The following is a 17,823-nucleotide window of genomic DNA, read 5'->3' as shown; positions in this document are numbered from 1 at the left end:
AATGGGAAACTGCAACCAAGGAAGTAGAGTTTTCAAATGCACTTGAAATTCATGCGTCGTTTTATATTTACCTGAAGGCCTTTGAGCTTTGGTTTGTGCGAGCAGTTATACAGCACAAGTAAAAAAAAAAAAATTAAATAAATGATAGCCTTAAAGCGATCGAAGCAGCAACATGAAGCTCTCTGCCACAACATGCATGACAATTTTAATTAACAACCGTCTAGTCTACTTAAGGGGAAATGTTTCCACAGCTGTACAAAATTGCTGATATCCTATAATATAATGTCCACATACTATAGTTTCCATGCAACTGTTACAGATTCTTGGGGGCTCGTCTGCGATCGGCGCAGTTTTCTGGTTGGGAGCCGATCCATGCATGATACCGCTGATACCGGGACCGCTGATGTGAGCGTAGATCCTTGTGTTGGAGCAGAGACAACGTGATTGCTGAACTGTGTGACCTAAGGTGAGGGAGAAGGAAAGAAGCTACAAACAAGCAGTGCATTACAGTACCTGCTACACAATCACCAGAAAACTCACTCAGATGTCCCCAGCACCGTCTAGTAAGCTTCAGAGTGACCCATCAGGAAGTAAATCCACCACATGCATCCAGCAATCAGCCAGTGAGTGAGGGGAGGGTCTCCTATTTCAAAGGAGGGAGTTTAAAGTTCAAGGGGGTCAAATTGGGGACCATTCATCAGACATAAGCTGTAACAATGTCTGCAAGCAGGTTGATGAAGGGATAAAGGGGGCTTTACTGACACAGAAATAGTCTGTGGCATGCTCAGGATAAAAAAACCCCCCTGAAATTTTAAAGACATGCTAATAAATAAAGAGGATATAACAGTGACAGAGCTCAAGGAATTTTTGCAGGCAAAATAAACAGCACAGAATTGTTTCAAGAGCTGATGTGCACCAAACAGGATGAGCACGATACACCGCAACAATTTCTCTACCGTGTAATAGGACTAAAGCAACGCATCCTATTGACGTCTAGACTTTCCGACGCAGGCATCAAGTATTCTGCAGCTAATCTACAGGATGTTTTTCTTCATACAGTTTACCAGGGACTAGGACACAAACACTCAAAGAGAACTTCAACTGTTTCTATCAAACGAAAGAAAAAGGGAAGGGAGAGGCGAGAGAGGGAGAGGAGGCTAGGTTCCTCCCATCGACAAAACACAGCAAATGCACATACTGTAGTGCACAGCTCAAGGTTAATACAATCCGGGGGGCTAGTTATAATAAAGAAAGCTCAGACCGCGAAGCAAAAGGAAACTCGCTTAAAGAGCTTGCAGCCAAGGTAGACCACCTCACAAACCGGGTTTAGACACTGAGACAGCAGAGTCAGCCACGAAGATCAGAACACGGGTACCAACATTCAGAAAATAGGATGAAAACCAAAACAGAAAAGGCGTACGGCGGTCCAAAATATGTCAAACTAAATCTCCCAGACTGCAGTCATTGTTTCTCGTGTGGGGAGGAAGGTCACAGGGCAATTGGCTGTCTAATAAGACAAAGGAACCAGAGAAACTTGAACCGGTCGCTGCAGAGGGGCACTCAGTCACCGGATCGGAAGTGGTGTCACAATCTTAGTGTAAAACAAACAGTAAAACAAACATTCAATCCACCACCCTGGAAGTAGCCAGTACACAAAATCACTGCAAACAAAATAATTCCTCTACCCAGTCCTCTCCAAAGCGGCCATTAAAAAAAAAGAGCAATTGTGGCTAATCTAATAAGGAAAAAAGCATTGGTCCAATGTAACCTAAATGGCTTGAAAGTGAGCACACCGCTTGACACATAGGGCACAAGTCAGTATGATAAGCCAGGCTTGGAAAGATGAATATCTGTCTGACCTTAACATTCAACCAGTGTCGGAAATCCTTGAGTTGGATGTACTGGATGTTTACGCAGTCAATGGGGACGCTATTCCACTTGATGGTTGGGTACCGATAATGATTCAAGATTCAAGATTCAAGATTCAAGATTCATAATGCAAAATCTACCAGGAAAATGAGGACCCCAGTCTTTCCATCAACGTCCCATTCCTGGTCAGCAGTTTAAATATGGGAGACCGTTGGTTGGCTTAAATGTTATAGAGCAGCTTATCCATGAGCAACCTTAACGGTTAATACCTGCCCTCATTAACCTGCTTTGCAACACCATCTCTATCCCTGTTGTAAAAGCAGACGCAACAGTGACCTGAATCCAGACAGCAAGATCGAACCTGCGGCAGGGACGCCTGAGGACGGGAATTTATGACATCGTCAACCCAGTTGGTCAAGTCACCTGGGTCAGGTGCTAGGTTCCACCAACTCTTGCCGCCTCTGATGGTCTAGTGTTTGGTTAGTTGTTTGAAGAAGACAAAAGTAGTTTACCCATAGAACAGCTGGATTTAGGGCCATGCTTGTTTGAAATCCAAAACCCTGCAGAGCCCTATGTGACTGTAACAGTTGGTAACAACGCCAAGCATGACATAAACCTGCCACGCAAGACAGCTTTTTCAACCCCTTTGAAAGGATTGTAGGCACAGACTCCCCTATCAAACAAAAGTCTACGGTAGTGCTCAATGAGGTCACCACTCATGCCATTCAGCCAACTCCTCCCCTGTGGCATCCTCCTGTGAACCTTGACCACTTAGAGGAGGAACAACAAGAGGCAGCTAAAAGGATGCTGTACGAGGGGTCAGAGGTCTTTGCAGTAGACGAAAATGACATTGGGTCGAATGGTGATTAACCTAAAGGGCAGTTAACCTAAACCATTCCGGTGCAGAGAGCGTACACCCCCATCCCAAAGCCACTCTTTAAGGAGGTTAAAGAATGCACACAGGACCTGCTGGTGAAGAGATGGATAGTCAAATTTAAGTCTCCCTATTCTGCCCTTCTCGTGTGTGTCTGGAAAAAGGACGGCACACTACGCCTCTGCATTGACTGTTTTCTACTGAATCAAAAGACAGTCCCTGACAGGCATCCACTGTGGCAAATTCAGGACTGGATAAACACCTTGGGGTGATACTCATGGTTCAGCATTCTCGACCAGGGTAACGCATACCAACAGAGCCTTGTGGCAGAAGGTTCACATAATCTCACCGCCTTCATCACACCATGGGGGCGTTACAAATGGGTGAGGATCCCATTTGGCTTACCAATGCGTCTGCAGCATTCCAGAGCAGCATGGACATGTTGAGCTCCTTAAGGGGTGAATGTTGTATTCCTTACCTGGATGACATTCGGTGCTATTCAGTCATTTATAGACCATGTGGTGGTGATCCACAAGGTACTCCAAGCTCTGCAACTTCATGGAGTGATGCTCTGACCCGGAAAGTGGGCGCTATTCCAAGGGGAGAGGTCCGGTATGTGGAGCACCTTGTGTCCTCTGAGGGGATTCGAGTTGACCCCAAAGACCTGGAGGCCATGCTGGGTCTGAAAACCAAAATACCACAGACAGTGGGTGACACCAGAAGGGTCCATGGTTTCCTCAGTTACTACCGGTCTTACATACTAGATTTCTCCAGGATATCAAGTCGCTATATGAGTTGCTCCAAGTGAAATCAACACCACAAGTGTGTCATTACCAGAGTAAAACCAGAAGTCCACAGCTGTTATCCAAGACACCTAAAGCATGGACTTCTGAACACCAAAGTACACTTGAGAGATTTGTTGACATACTAACCAATCCTCCACTTCTAGCATAACCAAATTTTGACATAGCATTCATCTGCATTCCATGCACTAAAATGGGCCGTGTGTGATAAATACAGTCCAAATACAGGCCTGGCTTCCTGTATTTGGATACATTTTCGAGCATCCCTCTGGATATTAATGACTACGTGGCGACATGTAGTCACAGAGGAGTTGTCACAAGATATGCTAAACGCAACATGGGAGGGAAACCAAACTGCACAGAGAAAGGATGTGGCCTGGTTGCATCATGATTTAGGAAAAGCCAAAAGAGATGACACTGTGATTGGAGAAATCATAAGACTCACAGAGACAAATGGGAGTCTTATGGATGAAACTCAGAAGTTTGTGAATGTAACCACTCATAAGCTCCTCCATGAGTGGAGCCAACGCCATCTGGAGAATGGAATGCTAATCCAATGAACAGCATAGAGTAAGTCCTCACTTTCAAATACCTACAGTATATGTTGTCTTGAAACATCTTCATGACAACATGTGACATGTGGGTACAGAGAGGGTACTTCACCTGGCCAGGGAAAGATTTTACTGGCCTTATATGAGAACTGCATGGAGGATTATGTGACAAAGAAATACTGTTGTGTTAAACAGAAGAAGCCCACAACGCATGTTGGTGCACCTATGTGTAGTTTAACGTCTAACTCACCCCTCGATTTTGTTTGTATAGACCACCAAACACAAATATGGCCGAACTACAGCGGTGCAGATTTACAATGACTTTGTCTCCCGTTTCGGATATCTGAACAAACTCCACCACCACTGAGGGCGTGGGTTTGAAAATGAACTTTTTCAGACACTCAGGCAGCTGTCAGGCATGGGTCACTCTCCCACATCCCTGTATCACCCCCAATTTGTCAAGCTATTTAACTGCACACTGCTCCAGGTTCTACGAATGCTGACAGACAAAGAGAAATAAAAATCTTCCACAAGTGATACATGCCTATAACTGTACCCACCATCAGTCTACTGGATACTCACCTCACTATCTGCTGTACAGGTACTCCTCACTTAACCACCGATTTCCATTCCTAGGAACAGGGCGTTGAGTGAATTGGTCAATAAAGCGAGGACCCGTGTTATTTCACGGTAAGGGGGCGTGGCGATTATGAACGCTAGTGTAGTGAATACTGACAGACTGCAGGAACGAGACTGAGACTGAGAGAGGTTGATGCACGATGAAGACGCTTGACGCTGAGACGTATTGTACGCAGAGCACAATACAGACTGGTCAGAGAGCTGGTTGAATGTCCGAAACGGTCGTTAAACAGGTAGGTTGTTAAGTGAGGAGTACCTGTATTGAACACCCTCGCCTCCTGGACCTTCTGTGTGTTCTGTTTGAGGAGTCAAATCCAGTGACACACAAAGGATAAACGACAAACGGTCGAATAGAATGGCAAGGCATATCGCGTTGCAAACAAAAACAGCCTGACATCCAGTGCCAGAGGCAGGTCCTACTATGATCAAAAGATGAGGGGAATAGGGCTTCAGCCGGGGATACAGTGCTGGTTAGGAACCTAGGTGAGTGAGGCAGGCCAGGGAAACTGTGATCCAGCGAGGCAGGCCAGGGAAACTGCCATCCTACTAGGAGAAGAGGATATATGAAGTTCGGGGTCGGGTCTCAGACAATCCTGTGTATGTGATTCACCCAGAAGGAGACAACAAATTAAAAACCAGGACACTGAAATTTGCTGCTGCTAGTCAAAGACTTACCGGTTGAACCCCCACCCCAGCCAGCCAAGTCAGTTTCAAGAGCACCACAAAGGCAAAAAGAACATTCAGCTGAGAGCAAACGATGCAGAAAACCAAGATCACAGTGATGCAACATCGGACTCTGAGGATGAGTTGGCAGGAGGACACTGGTTGAGGACGATGGTAGATAGGGCTGAGCAGAGATCAGATCAGACCGTGTCCCCTACAATAATAAAGTTGTTTTTTTAATCAAGGATCAAATGAAGATAAACGTTGAAAAGCTTGGACATTTCTGTAGTCAATAATAATAACAACTCAACTTTTTTTTTTGGAAAATGTTAATTTAGCAGTGCAGCCTGAAGATGAAGATGTCTGCTCTGTCCTGTTTCTTCTCTTTAGACGCCATTTTTGAAAAGCTTTCAATATGCCTGCGTGTAACTCAAATCGCTTATGTAGGCTGCACTTGTGAAACTCCAATTTTCAGAATTTTTGAATCCGTGTATAATTTGATCATTTCATATCCGATTTACAAGCAAAATCCGAAAACCAATAACAGGCTGTAGAGTTGTTTTGATTTTGTTCTGAAGTTCAAAATCGAACATGAGAAAATGGGATACTTGATTTTGTCATTTAACATTTCCGATTTGTTGTGACCACCAAGCTACGCCTCCCTGGCGGCCCGGGTGGAGGCAGCCCGGTGGTGTGTCGAGGATCCCACCTCGGCTGGATCTCGCTGGCCTTCACCTTCACTGCGCCGCGGGATTTTGTTCGATCCCCTGTCTCCCCCGCACCTTCGACTCTTAGGTCCGTCTTTCAGGACGGGTCGGGTGGGAAGCCGGCGTCGCTGCTGACCCTTTGCGCCCCGTGTACATGGGCCGGGACCCAGGAAGGGTCCGTCCTCAGCCCCAGAGCCCTTCCAAGCCAACCCGGGAGCGCTGCGGAGGAAAAGCGACCGACAGGGGGGTCCGCCGAGGAACGGCCTGAGGGGATCCACACGAGACCGGGTCCACCTTGTGGACGGGGATGGGGCTCCCCCCCGGCGTGACCCTCGACCGGGGCGGACTGTCCTCAGTGCGCCCCGACTGAGTTTTTGTTACCTAAGAATGAGCGTATATATCTGCATAGGGAGTGGGTCCTCTTCCACGGAGACCGCCATGTTGCACCGGCATGTTTCTACAGTAGCCCAGAACGGACAAACCAAACACTGGCTCTCCCTCTCGCTCTTACCTCCGTAACGTTACCGGGCACGGTCTATCCGGTCATTGTCCCTGCAAATGGATAATAAAATATGTAAACCTGCTAACGCTTCGATTCGTTGCAATCTGCCACCCCGCCGCTAGATGACGCCGGATCGCGCACACTGCTCCTTCAGGAGAAACCGGTCTCGCAGGGTGTTCGAGGGAGGACGAGGAAGGGGAATGACCGCCGCTGCCAGTCGGAACGGTGTGGCCGGAGCCTTTTAAACAGTCAAACCCCCGCGATGGCGTCTCACAGAGCTCTCCGATATGCTGTCAGTGTCATCATATGCTGCGTCGTGTTGCTTTTGGTGCCGCTGAGGTGAGTGGGCTCCTGAGTTACTACGACGTAACGATGTTTTCAGAGCGGACCAGATACTTTTCAGTGTTTAACAGATACATTTTTAATTAGTTCCAGGTTGACAGTTGTGTTTTGGTTTTCTTTGCCGTTATTTTTGTCCGTTTGTTCGTCTGTTTGTTGGTTGGTTTTGAGCGGGACTCTCCGGGGGTGTGCAGTCATCGTTAAGTTTCACTTTCGCTGTCACTGTAAATTGGAATCTTCTGGCCACACAGGATGTACAGTGTTGTGTTATGTTTTGGTTGTTTATTATTTTTTTCATCGTTAGCAGTGATTGATTTGTTATGTTTTCGGTGTCCGTGTTGTTTTTCTTTGGTTTGAAAATATTGACAAAATTCTAATCGAAAAAAAAAAAAAAAAAAAAATAGGTTGAACGCTCAAAATTTATATGTGATACATAATTTGATATGTGACATAATGAACACCAGAACAATTATCATAGACCTTAACAACAGCAGGTTATTTTACCAGGAGTAAAATGGTTATATTATTATGTTATGTTATATATGTGTATTATTATTATTATTATTATTATTATTATTATTATTATTATTAATAAATATATTATTGTAGATGCTTAGATTGAAGCCTATTCATCTATACTATTATTTGGCTCAAATTTTTTGTGTGTAATATTATTCACAAGTTTTTAAGAAACGGCGATGAAGGACATTCTCAGAGCAGGGTCCAGCTGCAGGAGAAGGGTCCAGCTGCAGACCTGAGACTTCCCTCCTGCGGCCCCTGGTTCTGTGAGCCATCGCCCCCGCTGGTCGGAGGATGTATTGTATTTTCTTTCTCCAGATCATGGTTCGCAAAATGTAATTACAGGTACTTCTCACTTAACGACCGAGTTCCGTTACTAGGACCAGGAAGATAAGTGATTTGGCCGATAAGCGAGGACCCGTGTTATTTCACGGTAAGGGGGCGTGGCCATTGAGAACGGTAGTGTAGTGAATACTGACAGACTGCAGTAACAAGACTGAGAACGGAGATGAGATGAGATGTACACAGTGTATATAGTATATATAGTGTATATAGTGTTATTTCACAGTAAGGGGGTGTGGCGATTGAGAACGCTAGTGTAGTGAATACTGACAGACTGCGGGAACGAGACTGAGAACGGTGATGAGATGTATATAGTGTATACAGTGTATATAGTGTATATTGTATATATGCTGTATATAGTATATATAGTGTGTGTATATATATATATAGTGTATATAGTGCATATAGTATAAACAGTGTATATAGTGCATATAGTATAAACAGTGTATATAGTGTATATATATAGTGTATATAGTATATATAGTGTATATAGTATATCAAGTATATATAGTGTATATAGTATATAAAGGGTGATGTGAGATGAGACACCGTGGTATTGTACACAGTGTACAATACAGACTGGTCAGAGAGCTGGTCCTAAGTCCGAATAGTTGTTAAACAGGTAGGTCCTTAAGTGAGGAGTACCTGTAGTGTATATAGTGTATTTAGTATATACAGTATATATAGTATATACAGTGTATATAGTATATATAGTGTATATAAGGTATATAGTGTATATAGTATATATAGTGTATATATATATATATATATATAGTGTATACAGTATAAACAGTGTAGATAGTGTGTATATAGTATATATAGTGTACTGTATATACGATATATAGTGTATATAGTATATATAGTGTGTGTGTGTATATATATATATATATAAATATATAAATATATATAGTATATATAGTATATAAAGGGTGATGCGCGATGAGATGCTTGACGCTGAGACACCGTGGTATTATACACAGTGTACAATGCAGACTGGTCTGAGAGCTGGTTCTAAATCTGAACGGTCGTTAAACAGGTAGGTTGTTAAGTGAGGAGTACCTGTATATAAAAACGATATATTATAAAATTATTTATAAATGTATGAAGACTATATATACTGTAGAGATATCAGAGTAAAAATTTGCAAATTCCTGTGTAGCTGCAGACGGCGACTGTAGGGTCCAAAGAGAAAACGTTCACAACACAGTAGGTAGGCTAATGGTTCCCAACAATTTTATTTCATGGCCTTTCTAGGCTTGCACACACGGGAATGTCAAGGTTCTCTGACTTCCCACCTGAACCAACGAGTAAACTTGACGTTAAAACTCAAACAAAAAGTTCCCCATAAACTGCTGAAGTTCTTTATTGTGTGCTTCAAGCACTTGTTCTTCCACTTCCTTTTCTCAGGCAAGAGGGGCTGCCCTACTGCTGGGTGCAAATGCCTGCACATATTATCCTTCCTTATTATTGTGACATGACAGCCAGGGCAATGGGAATGACCGTCTGTCCTGCAGCCTTGGTGGCACTTGCAAATTCTCATGTCTACAGAAAAAAATACCATTTTGAAATACTGTTGATCTATACAGTAGATTACACAATTTACTAAAATGATTTGGATTGTTTCTCACAGACCCAGAGGTTTTGTTTATTTTATTTTATTTTTTACACTAAACTGGTAAGAGAATTGGACATTTTTATGAAGTTATACAACTTAAATTTGTTAAAAAAAAATAGGTTTACCAAAGCAAATCACCCTCATTGTTTCATTAGGGCTTGAAAATCTTGAGCAATTATCTTTTAAATTATTGAATAATGGAATCATTAACGGTAATTCCATAATAGCTATGGCAAAATTGCTGGACAACGGCCAATGTCCAGTTGATGCACTCTACCTTCTTCACACTGTAAAGCATTTAAAACTAAACTTGGATGGAATGAGATTAGTCTGGTGTAGGTTTTATAGCTCTCTCTGGTGGACAAGTAAAATCATTACATTTTTATCCTCACAACACTGTTGACAAAATAATTATTTAAATTAGATTGTTGAGTTGATCAGCATGATAGACGACTGAGTAATGATCAATTATTGATTAATCATGAGCATCCCATTAAGGCTGAAACTGGGCAAAGTGAGTGGGAAATGATAGTAGTAAACTAATAGGCTAGTGATCAGATCCATAATTGCATTTTCAACAACAAAGCGTTTATTCTGAATACAAATACGAATACATTTTCAGCGTTATTGTAATATTTGATGATATTAAGTAGTACTAGACAAAAGTCACTTACATGTGGAGCTGTTTGGGGCTTTTCTGCTTCACTTCGGTGCCTCCCACAAGCTGGAAGCATGACCACGAAAGTCAGAACAAACTTTTAAATGACACCTTATGGATTTTATATGAGTGAATATTCAGCAACTGGATTGCTTATTTCTCAAATTTGTTCAGAAACAGATTTTGATGGACTGATAAGGTGAAATGAGTGAAATTTTACAGATAAAATTCAGCGAAGCTATACTCAAACCCCATTGGCTCACAGAACCCGGAACTTGTGCTCAAAACCCTTTGGCTCAGAGAACCAGGGAGAAGGGTCCACCTGCAGACCTCCCTCCTGAGGCCCCCGCTCTGTCAGCATATGGGGTTTGAGCATGGCTTGCAGGTTTCCTTGAATTTACTCCGTACACCGTTTCTGAACAAATTAGAGAAACAAGCAATCAGATTGCTGAATCTTCATTCATATAAGACCTACAAGGCCTCATTTAAAATGTTGTTTTGACTTTCTTGGCCATGCTTCCAGCTTGTGGAAGACACCGAAGCGAAGCAGCAAAGGGAAGGAAAGGGAGGGAAATACAGCGGCCACGACTGGCCATTGGTGGCCAGTTGTTGCCACTGGTGTAAAAAATCAAACAAATAACACCTCTGGGTCTGTGAGAAACAATCCAAATAAATTTTAATAAAATGTGTAATCCACTGTATTTTAAAATGGTGTTTCTTTATGTAGACATGAGAATTTGCAAGTGCCACCAAGGCTGCTGGACAGACGGTCATTCCCATTGCCCTGGCTGTCATGTCCCAATAATAAGGAAAAATAATATGTGCAACGGGAAGAACGGGAAGAAAAGGAAATGGAAGAAGAACTGAACTTGAAGCAGGAGTTTATGGGGAATTTTTTTGTTTGAGTTTGAACGTCAAGATGAATGCAACTGGTTCATGCGGGAAGACTTCCCTGTGTTTGCAAGCTTTAAAAGTCCATGAAATAAAATTGTTGGGAACCATTAGCCTACCTACTGCGGTGTGAATGTTTTCTGTTTGGACCCTACAGTCGCCGCCTGCAGCTACGCAGGCATTTGTAATTTTTGACTCTGATAGGTTTTATATAACTGGGTGAAAATGATCAATGGAATGGAGGTTTGTGGAGCTTCAGAGAGCTCATACTTATCCCCTGTAGTTTGGAATCAATGAAAAGGTGCTCGTACATATTAATATATTAATAATATGAATTCATGGGTATTTGTTGTTGTGCATCAATAATTATTTTAATAACTAATACTGTGTGTACTAATACTGTCATGTATTTTAATATTTGTAATATATTACAGTATATATTGTCTTAATATATTCATAATTAGATTTTGAATATATAGTTTTCATATAATTATATGTTGTAAACTATGACCTGGAAAAAGAAAATACAATACATCCTCCGACCAGCGGGGGCGATGGCTCACCAAACCAGGGGCCTCAGGAGAGAGGTCTGCAGCCGGACTCTTTCTGAATTCTCTACGCAATTGTTTTTTTTTTTTCTTCTTCTCCTGGAGATTCAACTTTTTAATACACCCCACAAAATCACAATTTAAGTTTTTTTAAGTTACCATTAAAAACAAATAAATAAATACAATTCAAGGGAATAGGAGATGAAAAATACAGTCAAATAAAGAGGTTGTTGACATCAAAAAAGAGCCTGCGTTGAAATGACGTGCAACCGATCGCATCTCTCTCTCTCTCTTTTTCTCTCTCTCTTTCTTTCTCTTTCTCTCTCTCTCTCTCTCAGTCACGGTTCTGTCGTCCCCTCTTCCCCGCCTTCCAACACTGAGGACAAAGTCCAGCCATTCACTGCGCATCAGATTGCCAATGTTATTCCCACCGGGAAGCAAGTTTGTACTGACGGCACCTACCAGCATGAGGCAAAGACCTGCTGCCAGTGTGCAGCCGGTAATCCTTCTATTTGACAGCCCTAACTCGAACTACACATGTACACATTTTGCCGTTCGCCATACACATGTCCATCGATGTCATCGTCCGTCCTGTCACTCTTAATATTGAGGGTCTGCAAAAATAAGGTCCTAGTGTCATCCCGGTTCGATTTTAACCATTTCCCTTCTCTCTTTTTTTTTTTTGGCCGGGGTTGGGGTTATGCGTGACCAGGTCAGTTTTTGGTACAGCACTGCAAAAAGAGTCCCGAAGATGTCTCTTGTGATTACTGCGAGTCAGGAAAGACATACAACAGTGTACCTAACTCGATCAACTCCTGTCACCCTTGTACGTCCTGCCTTCAACCCAACGGTACGTTTTCCCTCCCCCTCCCCGAGACTCCGTAAAGGTTAAGGCTTTAGTTTGACCCTCTTGGAACTAAGTTACTCCTCTTGTGTGCAGCCAATATGCAGGTGGACAAGCCGTGCACCATCGCCCGGGACACCGTGTGCCGATGCAAAGACGAACACTACTGCGACGGCGACGGAAACGCGTGTTTATTCTGCCTCCCCTGCGACAAGTAGGTACCCAGGACGAGGCTGCGGTTGGCTTTCGAGTTGCAGCTTCTGGTTCGACTTACCGCTGGTTTGAGCAGCCCATTCACAGCACCTGTTTTCCCGGCGCATTCAAATTCCACTGAATTCTTTTACTGTTTTTGTACACGCAGACACCTGTGCTTACAGTAGTTAAACAACTTCATTTGTCTGTCAAACTGTCAAACCTGGACTAGATTAAAATAAGGAGCCCATATTACATTTCTAACACAGTTTCTGATTTGTGAAAGTAATAATCCTATTTGAGACCACATCAAACCATGTCTAGATCTGTACTTATAGTAGTCAAACTACCGTACTTATTGTTGTGAAACCCTGGACTAGATGATATTTTGATGCCATTGTACACCGGCATACATACTACTTATACATGGTTCACTCTATTACAATTTCTAGTGCTTTAAATATTATGTTTGTCCCCGAAATGGCTATATAATCGTATCAGAATCAGTTTTATAAACGTATCAGAATTGGAATTATAAACGTGGCAGAATCAGTTTTATAAACCTAGCAGAATCAGTTTTATTCGGCAGGTACATTTACATATACTAGGAATTTTCTCTGGTGAGGTTTGGTGCGTTTCACTGCAGACCATTAGCATTAAAATAAAATTAAATTTAAAAAAAAGCTAAACAGACCTGAAAAAAATGAGAATAGTAAAAAATTATAACAAAATAGAATAAAAAAAGTGAGTTATGTACATATGCACAAATACACAAGGGAGGGGAGCAAAATGCAAAAAATGTAATTCCTGACGTATGCAGGTGAGTAAACGAGGGTTTTAAGGTGATTGTGTAAAGCATTGGACAGAACCAATCGGTCGTTCAGGGTTGACTACCAACTTCTATTGGTTTCCAGGTGTGGTACTCAAGGAGTCCAGACGCCCTGTACAGCCACAAGCAACACAGTCTGCGGTGAGTTTGGAATTGGCAATCAAAACCTCACATCAATTCAAATGTATGTGCGCATATTTACAAAAGTAACGGGAATCTCTCCCCCTTTCAGGAAACTCCGCCTGGCTTATAGCACTCATAGTACTTGTCCTCGTCGCCATATCTGTGGTTTCATTTGGCATTATGTGGTGGAAGAAGTGGCTTTGTTTCCGTGAGTTCTTTACAGCAAAGACGTTGCAATGACTAATATGACCAACAGGGGTCGCAGGAACCTTAAAGCTCTGCCTTTCCTGTCTCTTTGCTTGACGCTCATTGCTTTTCATGGAGCCTCCTCGTTGTTTTGAATCTCACGTGTAAACCCCACAACAGGACCGGACACGCCCAATGACGGAGCACCCGGGGCGGTTGGGCGTTCAGAGTCCCCGGTGAGTCCACTGCAGAATAACTCACTAACCTTACCCCCACAGGCACCAGCTCAAGCCTTTCCACTGTCTTGGGGATTTGGCCCTAACTTTTTATTTTTTTATTTTTTGGGGGGGATATACAGTGGGGGAAATAATTATTTGATCTCTCAGTGATTTTGTAAGTTTGCCCACTGACAAAGAAATGAACAGTCTATAATTTTAGTGGTAATTTTTGGTAGGTTTATTATAACAGTGAGAGACAGAATATCAAAAAGAAAATCCAGAAAATCACATTAAAAAAAAATATATAAATTATTTTGCATTTCATTGAGTGAAATAAGTATTTGATCCCCTATCAAAATATGACTTAGTACTTGGTGGAGAAACCCTTGTTGGCAAGTACAGAGGTCAGACGTTTCTTGTAGTTGATTTCCAGGTTTGCACACATCTCAGGAGGAAAGTTGGACCATTCGTCTTTGCAGATCCTCTCCAAATCTTTAAGGTTTCGAGGCTGTCGCTTTGCAACTCCAAGCTTCAGCTCCTGCCACAGATTTTCTATAGGATTAAGGTCCAGAGACCGGCCAGGCCACTCCATGACCTTAATGTGCTTCTTCTTGAGCCACTCCTTTGTTGCCTGGGCTGTATGTATGTATGTTTAGGTTTCTTTTTGATATTCTGTCTCTCACTGTTATAATAAACCTACCAAAAATTACCACTAAAATTATAGACCGTTGATTTCTTTGTCAGTGGCCAAACTGAAAAAATCAGTGAGGGATCAAATAATTATTTCTCCCACTGTATGTGCACACTAATCCACGCGCATCTTTCCCTCTTTTCTCACCTCTCCCAAATTGCAATAGCTCACGATGTTCGTACAAGGTGGTTAAAGGTTAGTCACAGATCAGCTGTTGCTGACCGCTTTTAGTGCGCTTGTTCCGTTTTTGTGGTTAATGCGTTAATGCGCGTTTCACGGCACCAAGGTATCAGTGACTGCAGTCCTTCACACGAGGCAAATAACTTTCCCTTTGTTTTCACTCGTCAGGAAATCCAGCTTCTCGGAGGTGAGCAAGCCAGCACACTAAAAGCCATGCATGAATAGTAAACACACACGTTCCGATTAACTGCTCCACCATTTCACCATGTTCATTCCGAGGGAGCCAATTTCACTCCTAACGCCCGTGTCTTCCGCCTCTTTGTCAGCGGGGGAGCTCACGCCGCATCTCCAGGAAATGGCGGACCTCATCGGATGGAAAGATATGAAGGCCGTGGCCTTGAAAAGCAACTTCCAACCCGCCGAAATCGAAAGCTACGGACTGGACCACTCGAACGACAGCAAGGAAATGGCGCTTCACCTCCTGATGGATTGGGTGCAGAGGATGGGCAGCGCTGCGCCGGAGGAACTGATACAGAAGCTGAAGGATGTGAACAGAAAGGGCAAAGCAGAGCAAGTGGCGGCTAAAGTCCGCCGTTAGATTAGATTTTGAATTATCGGCGCGTAACGTCCATGAAATGCCACTGTGCTGAGAGTAGATGAAGCTATTTATGCCCGTGAGGGATTTTAAAAGGTTAAAAGAAAGTGGGACGAGATTATATTTATATCGATAAATCTAATTTATAAATTGACAGAATTGATATGCTATAAGTATAGCGACAGTTAGATATTGGGGAATCCACAATTGAAGGTCAGTGTTATGAGGAGCGTTGGTTTGTCTATGCACTTTTTACGTTTTGGAAAATTGCTGCAGTATTTTAGCCAAACAGCAACAAAGGTTTTGTTACAGAGCCGTTGATTGTGTTGAGCCTGCTGCTTGATTGGGTGTTTTTTGTAAGTTATAATATAAATAAAATAAACAAATAAAATTAACAATATATTATAATTATATATTAAGAATATAAATAGATATAGCTACCAATTCCCAAAGCTAAATCCTAAACAGTATAGCTGGTGCATGAATTGTATGCTTGGTACTGGCACTCACCCGGGTGTCCTTTTATAAAAAAAAAAAAAAAAAAAGATTCAAAATCTGGAATAGAACCTTAAAAAATTTACACTTTGACAGCATAATTTAGAGGAAAATTTGATTGGGGTGTAACACACACACACACACACACACACACACACACACACACACACACACACACACACACACACACACACACACACAGATGGGTCCACAGATATTTTTCTTGATACTTGAGAGATGTGAATAAATGCTGATGCTGTCCTTGAATACATTCAATTCTTTCATCTGAAATATTTTTTTTTGAATTTTTCTTTCCCCCAAAATGAGGACAAAGAAGTTTGTATAGACGCTGAGCTTGATGAGTATCACACACACACACAGAAACTGAGCACGAATCATTACTGTTGGGAGCCAATTTGATGTGTGCTGTATGTTGTCTATGTAATGTGTACATTTACATTACATTTACATTTAGTCATTTGGCAGACGCTTTTATCCAAAGCGACTTACAAGGGAGAATAACATTCAGCTACATTTGGCTGGTGCTGCTCCACCTGCCTGCGCACTAGAGGGCAGAGGCAGGTGATCACAGTGGTGATGTTTGGGGCTCAGGTGAACAGCTGCTGAATGAGGAGCTGGGAGGCCACGCGGTTTTTCAACCGTGCATCCATGTGCATCTGGGCTGTTTTTTTTTTTATCATGTTGAAGCCTCAGTATTTATTGTTTGTTAAATGTTTCACATTTTACAACTTGTTTTTTTTGTCATTCAAGCAATGCACCCAGCTTTTGTAGTTGTTCTTTAATCCATATATATAAACAAAGTGTGAAACGCGTACTCCATGGCAGACATCTTTTTTTGTTTTGCACCAAATGCTTGAAATGTCTTCTAATTCCCCTAAGTGGCTTTTTTTGTTGTTCGACTGCCACTACAACTGCCATTATCTTCAAAAACAAGATCAAGTATTTTGCTTTACAGGCGTGGAACATTTAGAAGATATTGAGGGGATGGGAAGCGGACGATATAAGTTATTACAGGCAATGAACACATTTTTTTTTTTTTTTTTATCCGTTCCATTGACATTTTCCCAAGTTCAATCAAGTAGGCCTATGTGACAAACTCTGCTTCAACCCACCGAGGAACTGGAACCCACACAAGGAATAAGCTATTTTCTTTGATAAAGGACCTTGCTTTTTGAAGAGTAGGGACTTAGTACACGCTTTTTTGGTTTGAAACTTGAATTCAAACAGTATGTAGCGCCATAAAGGGAGGCCTCATGAGGCGGTATCAGCTCTCCATCAGACATCTTGATTAAGCACCCTCTTTGTCTCCGTGCCTGATCTAAACTCGGAGATAACGGAGCAAGTCTGGGGAGGAGCGGTGGGAAGAATGCCAACATCTTGAGGCGGCTCAGCACGAAACCTATGTTTCATTACCCCAACCTAACCTACTCTCCACGGAGGCTGCCCTGTCACATTTTGCTTTACTGTTGGATTGCATTGTGAGGGGCGGAAATCTGGCGATAGTTACCGATCACAAAATCAACAGCATCCATCCGACCATCACCGAGGTCAAAGGTCTGAAAACGTTCAGGTTATTTTGAGTTATTTGCATTTTTGTTGGTGAAAGCCGTATTTCCGTGTTTCCCTTTCGCCTTGAACGCAGCATTAGGCGCGGTACTTCACCGCACGGGGGCCACCACGTGCACTTTGCGACCTCGCGTTTGTTCGGAAACAATTGTTTTCACGAGTCTGTAAACATTATACAGTGAACAACTTAAGACAACGATTATGCTTGATAAAAACAGAGCTCTTTCTCTTTCTGCATTTCTTTTCTTTCTTTCATACCACCGTACACCATGCGTATATTTGTCATGGTTCGGATTTTAATTATTTTTCTTCCCCTTGGCACTTTTGGGGCTCAAAGTGTCCGGAACAGGACAACCGCCGCAG

General features: G+C 42.5%; 1 protein-coding gene across 1 annotated transcript; it reads left to right on the top strand.

The window, feature by feature from the left end:
• The first annotated feature begins 6,792 nt into the window (after positions 1–6,792).
• On the top strand, positions 6,793–16,377 carry fas (Fas cell surface death receptor). Its single transcript, XM_080016861.1, has 9 exons — positions 6,793–6,947; positions 11,859–12,019; positions 12,233–12,370; positions 12,461–12,578; positions 13,471–13,526; positions 13,618–13,716; positions 13,875–13,930; positions 14,952–14,970; positions 15,110–16,377. The coding sequence occupies exons 1-9, from the start codon at positions 6,871–6,873 to the stop codon at positions 15,379–15,381; spliced, it is 996 nt and encodes a 331-aa protein (XP_079872987.1). The 5' UTR covers positions 6,793–6,870; the 3' UTR covers positions 15,382–16,377.
• Positions 16,378–17,823: the final 1,446 nt, after the last annotated feature.

The sequence above is a fragment of the Zeus faber genome (genome assembly GCF_960531495.2).
Source record: "Zeus faber genome assembly, chromosome: 16".
In the NCBI taxonomy this organism is placed as follows: Eukaryota; Metazoa; Chordata; class Actinopteri; order Zeiformes; family Zeidae; genus Zeus; species Zeus faber.
Note: the sequence above shows the minus strand (reverse complement) of the source record. Positions and strands in the feature narration are given on the sequence as shown.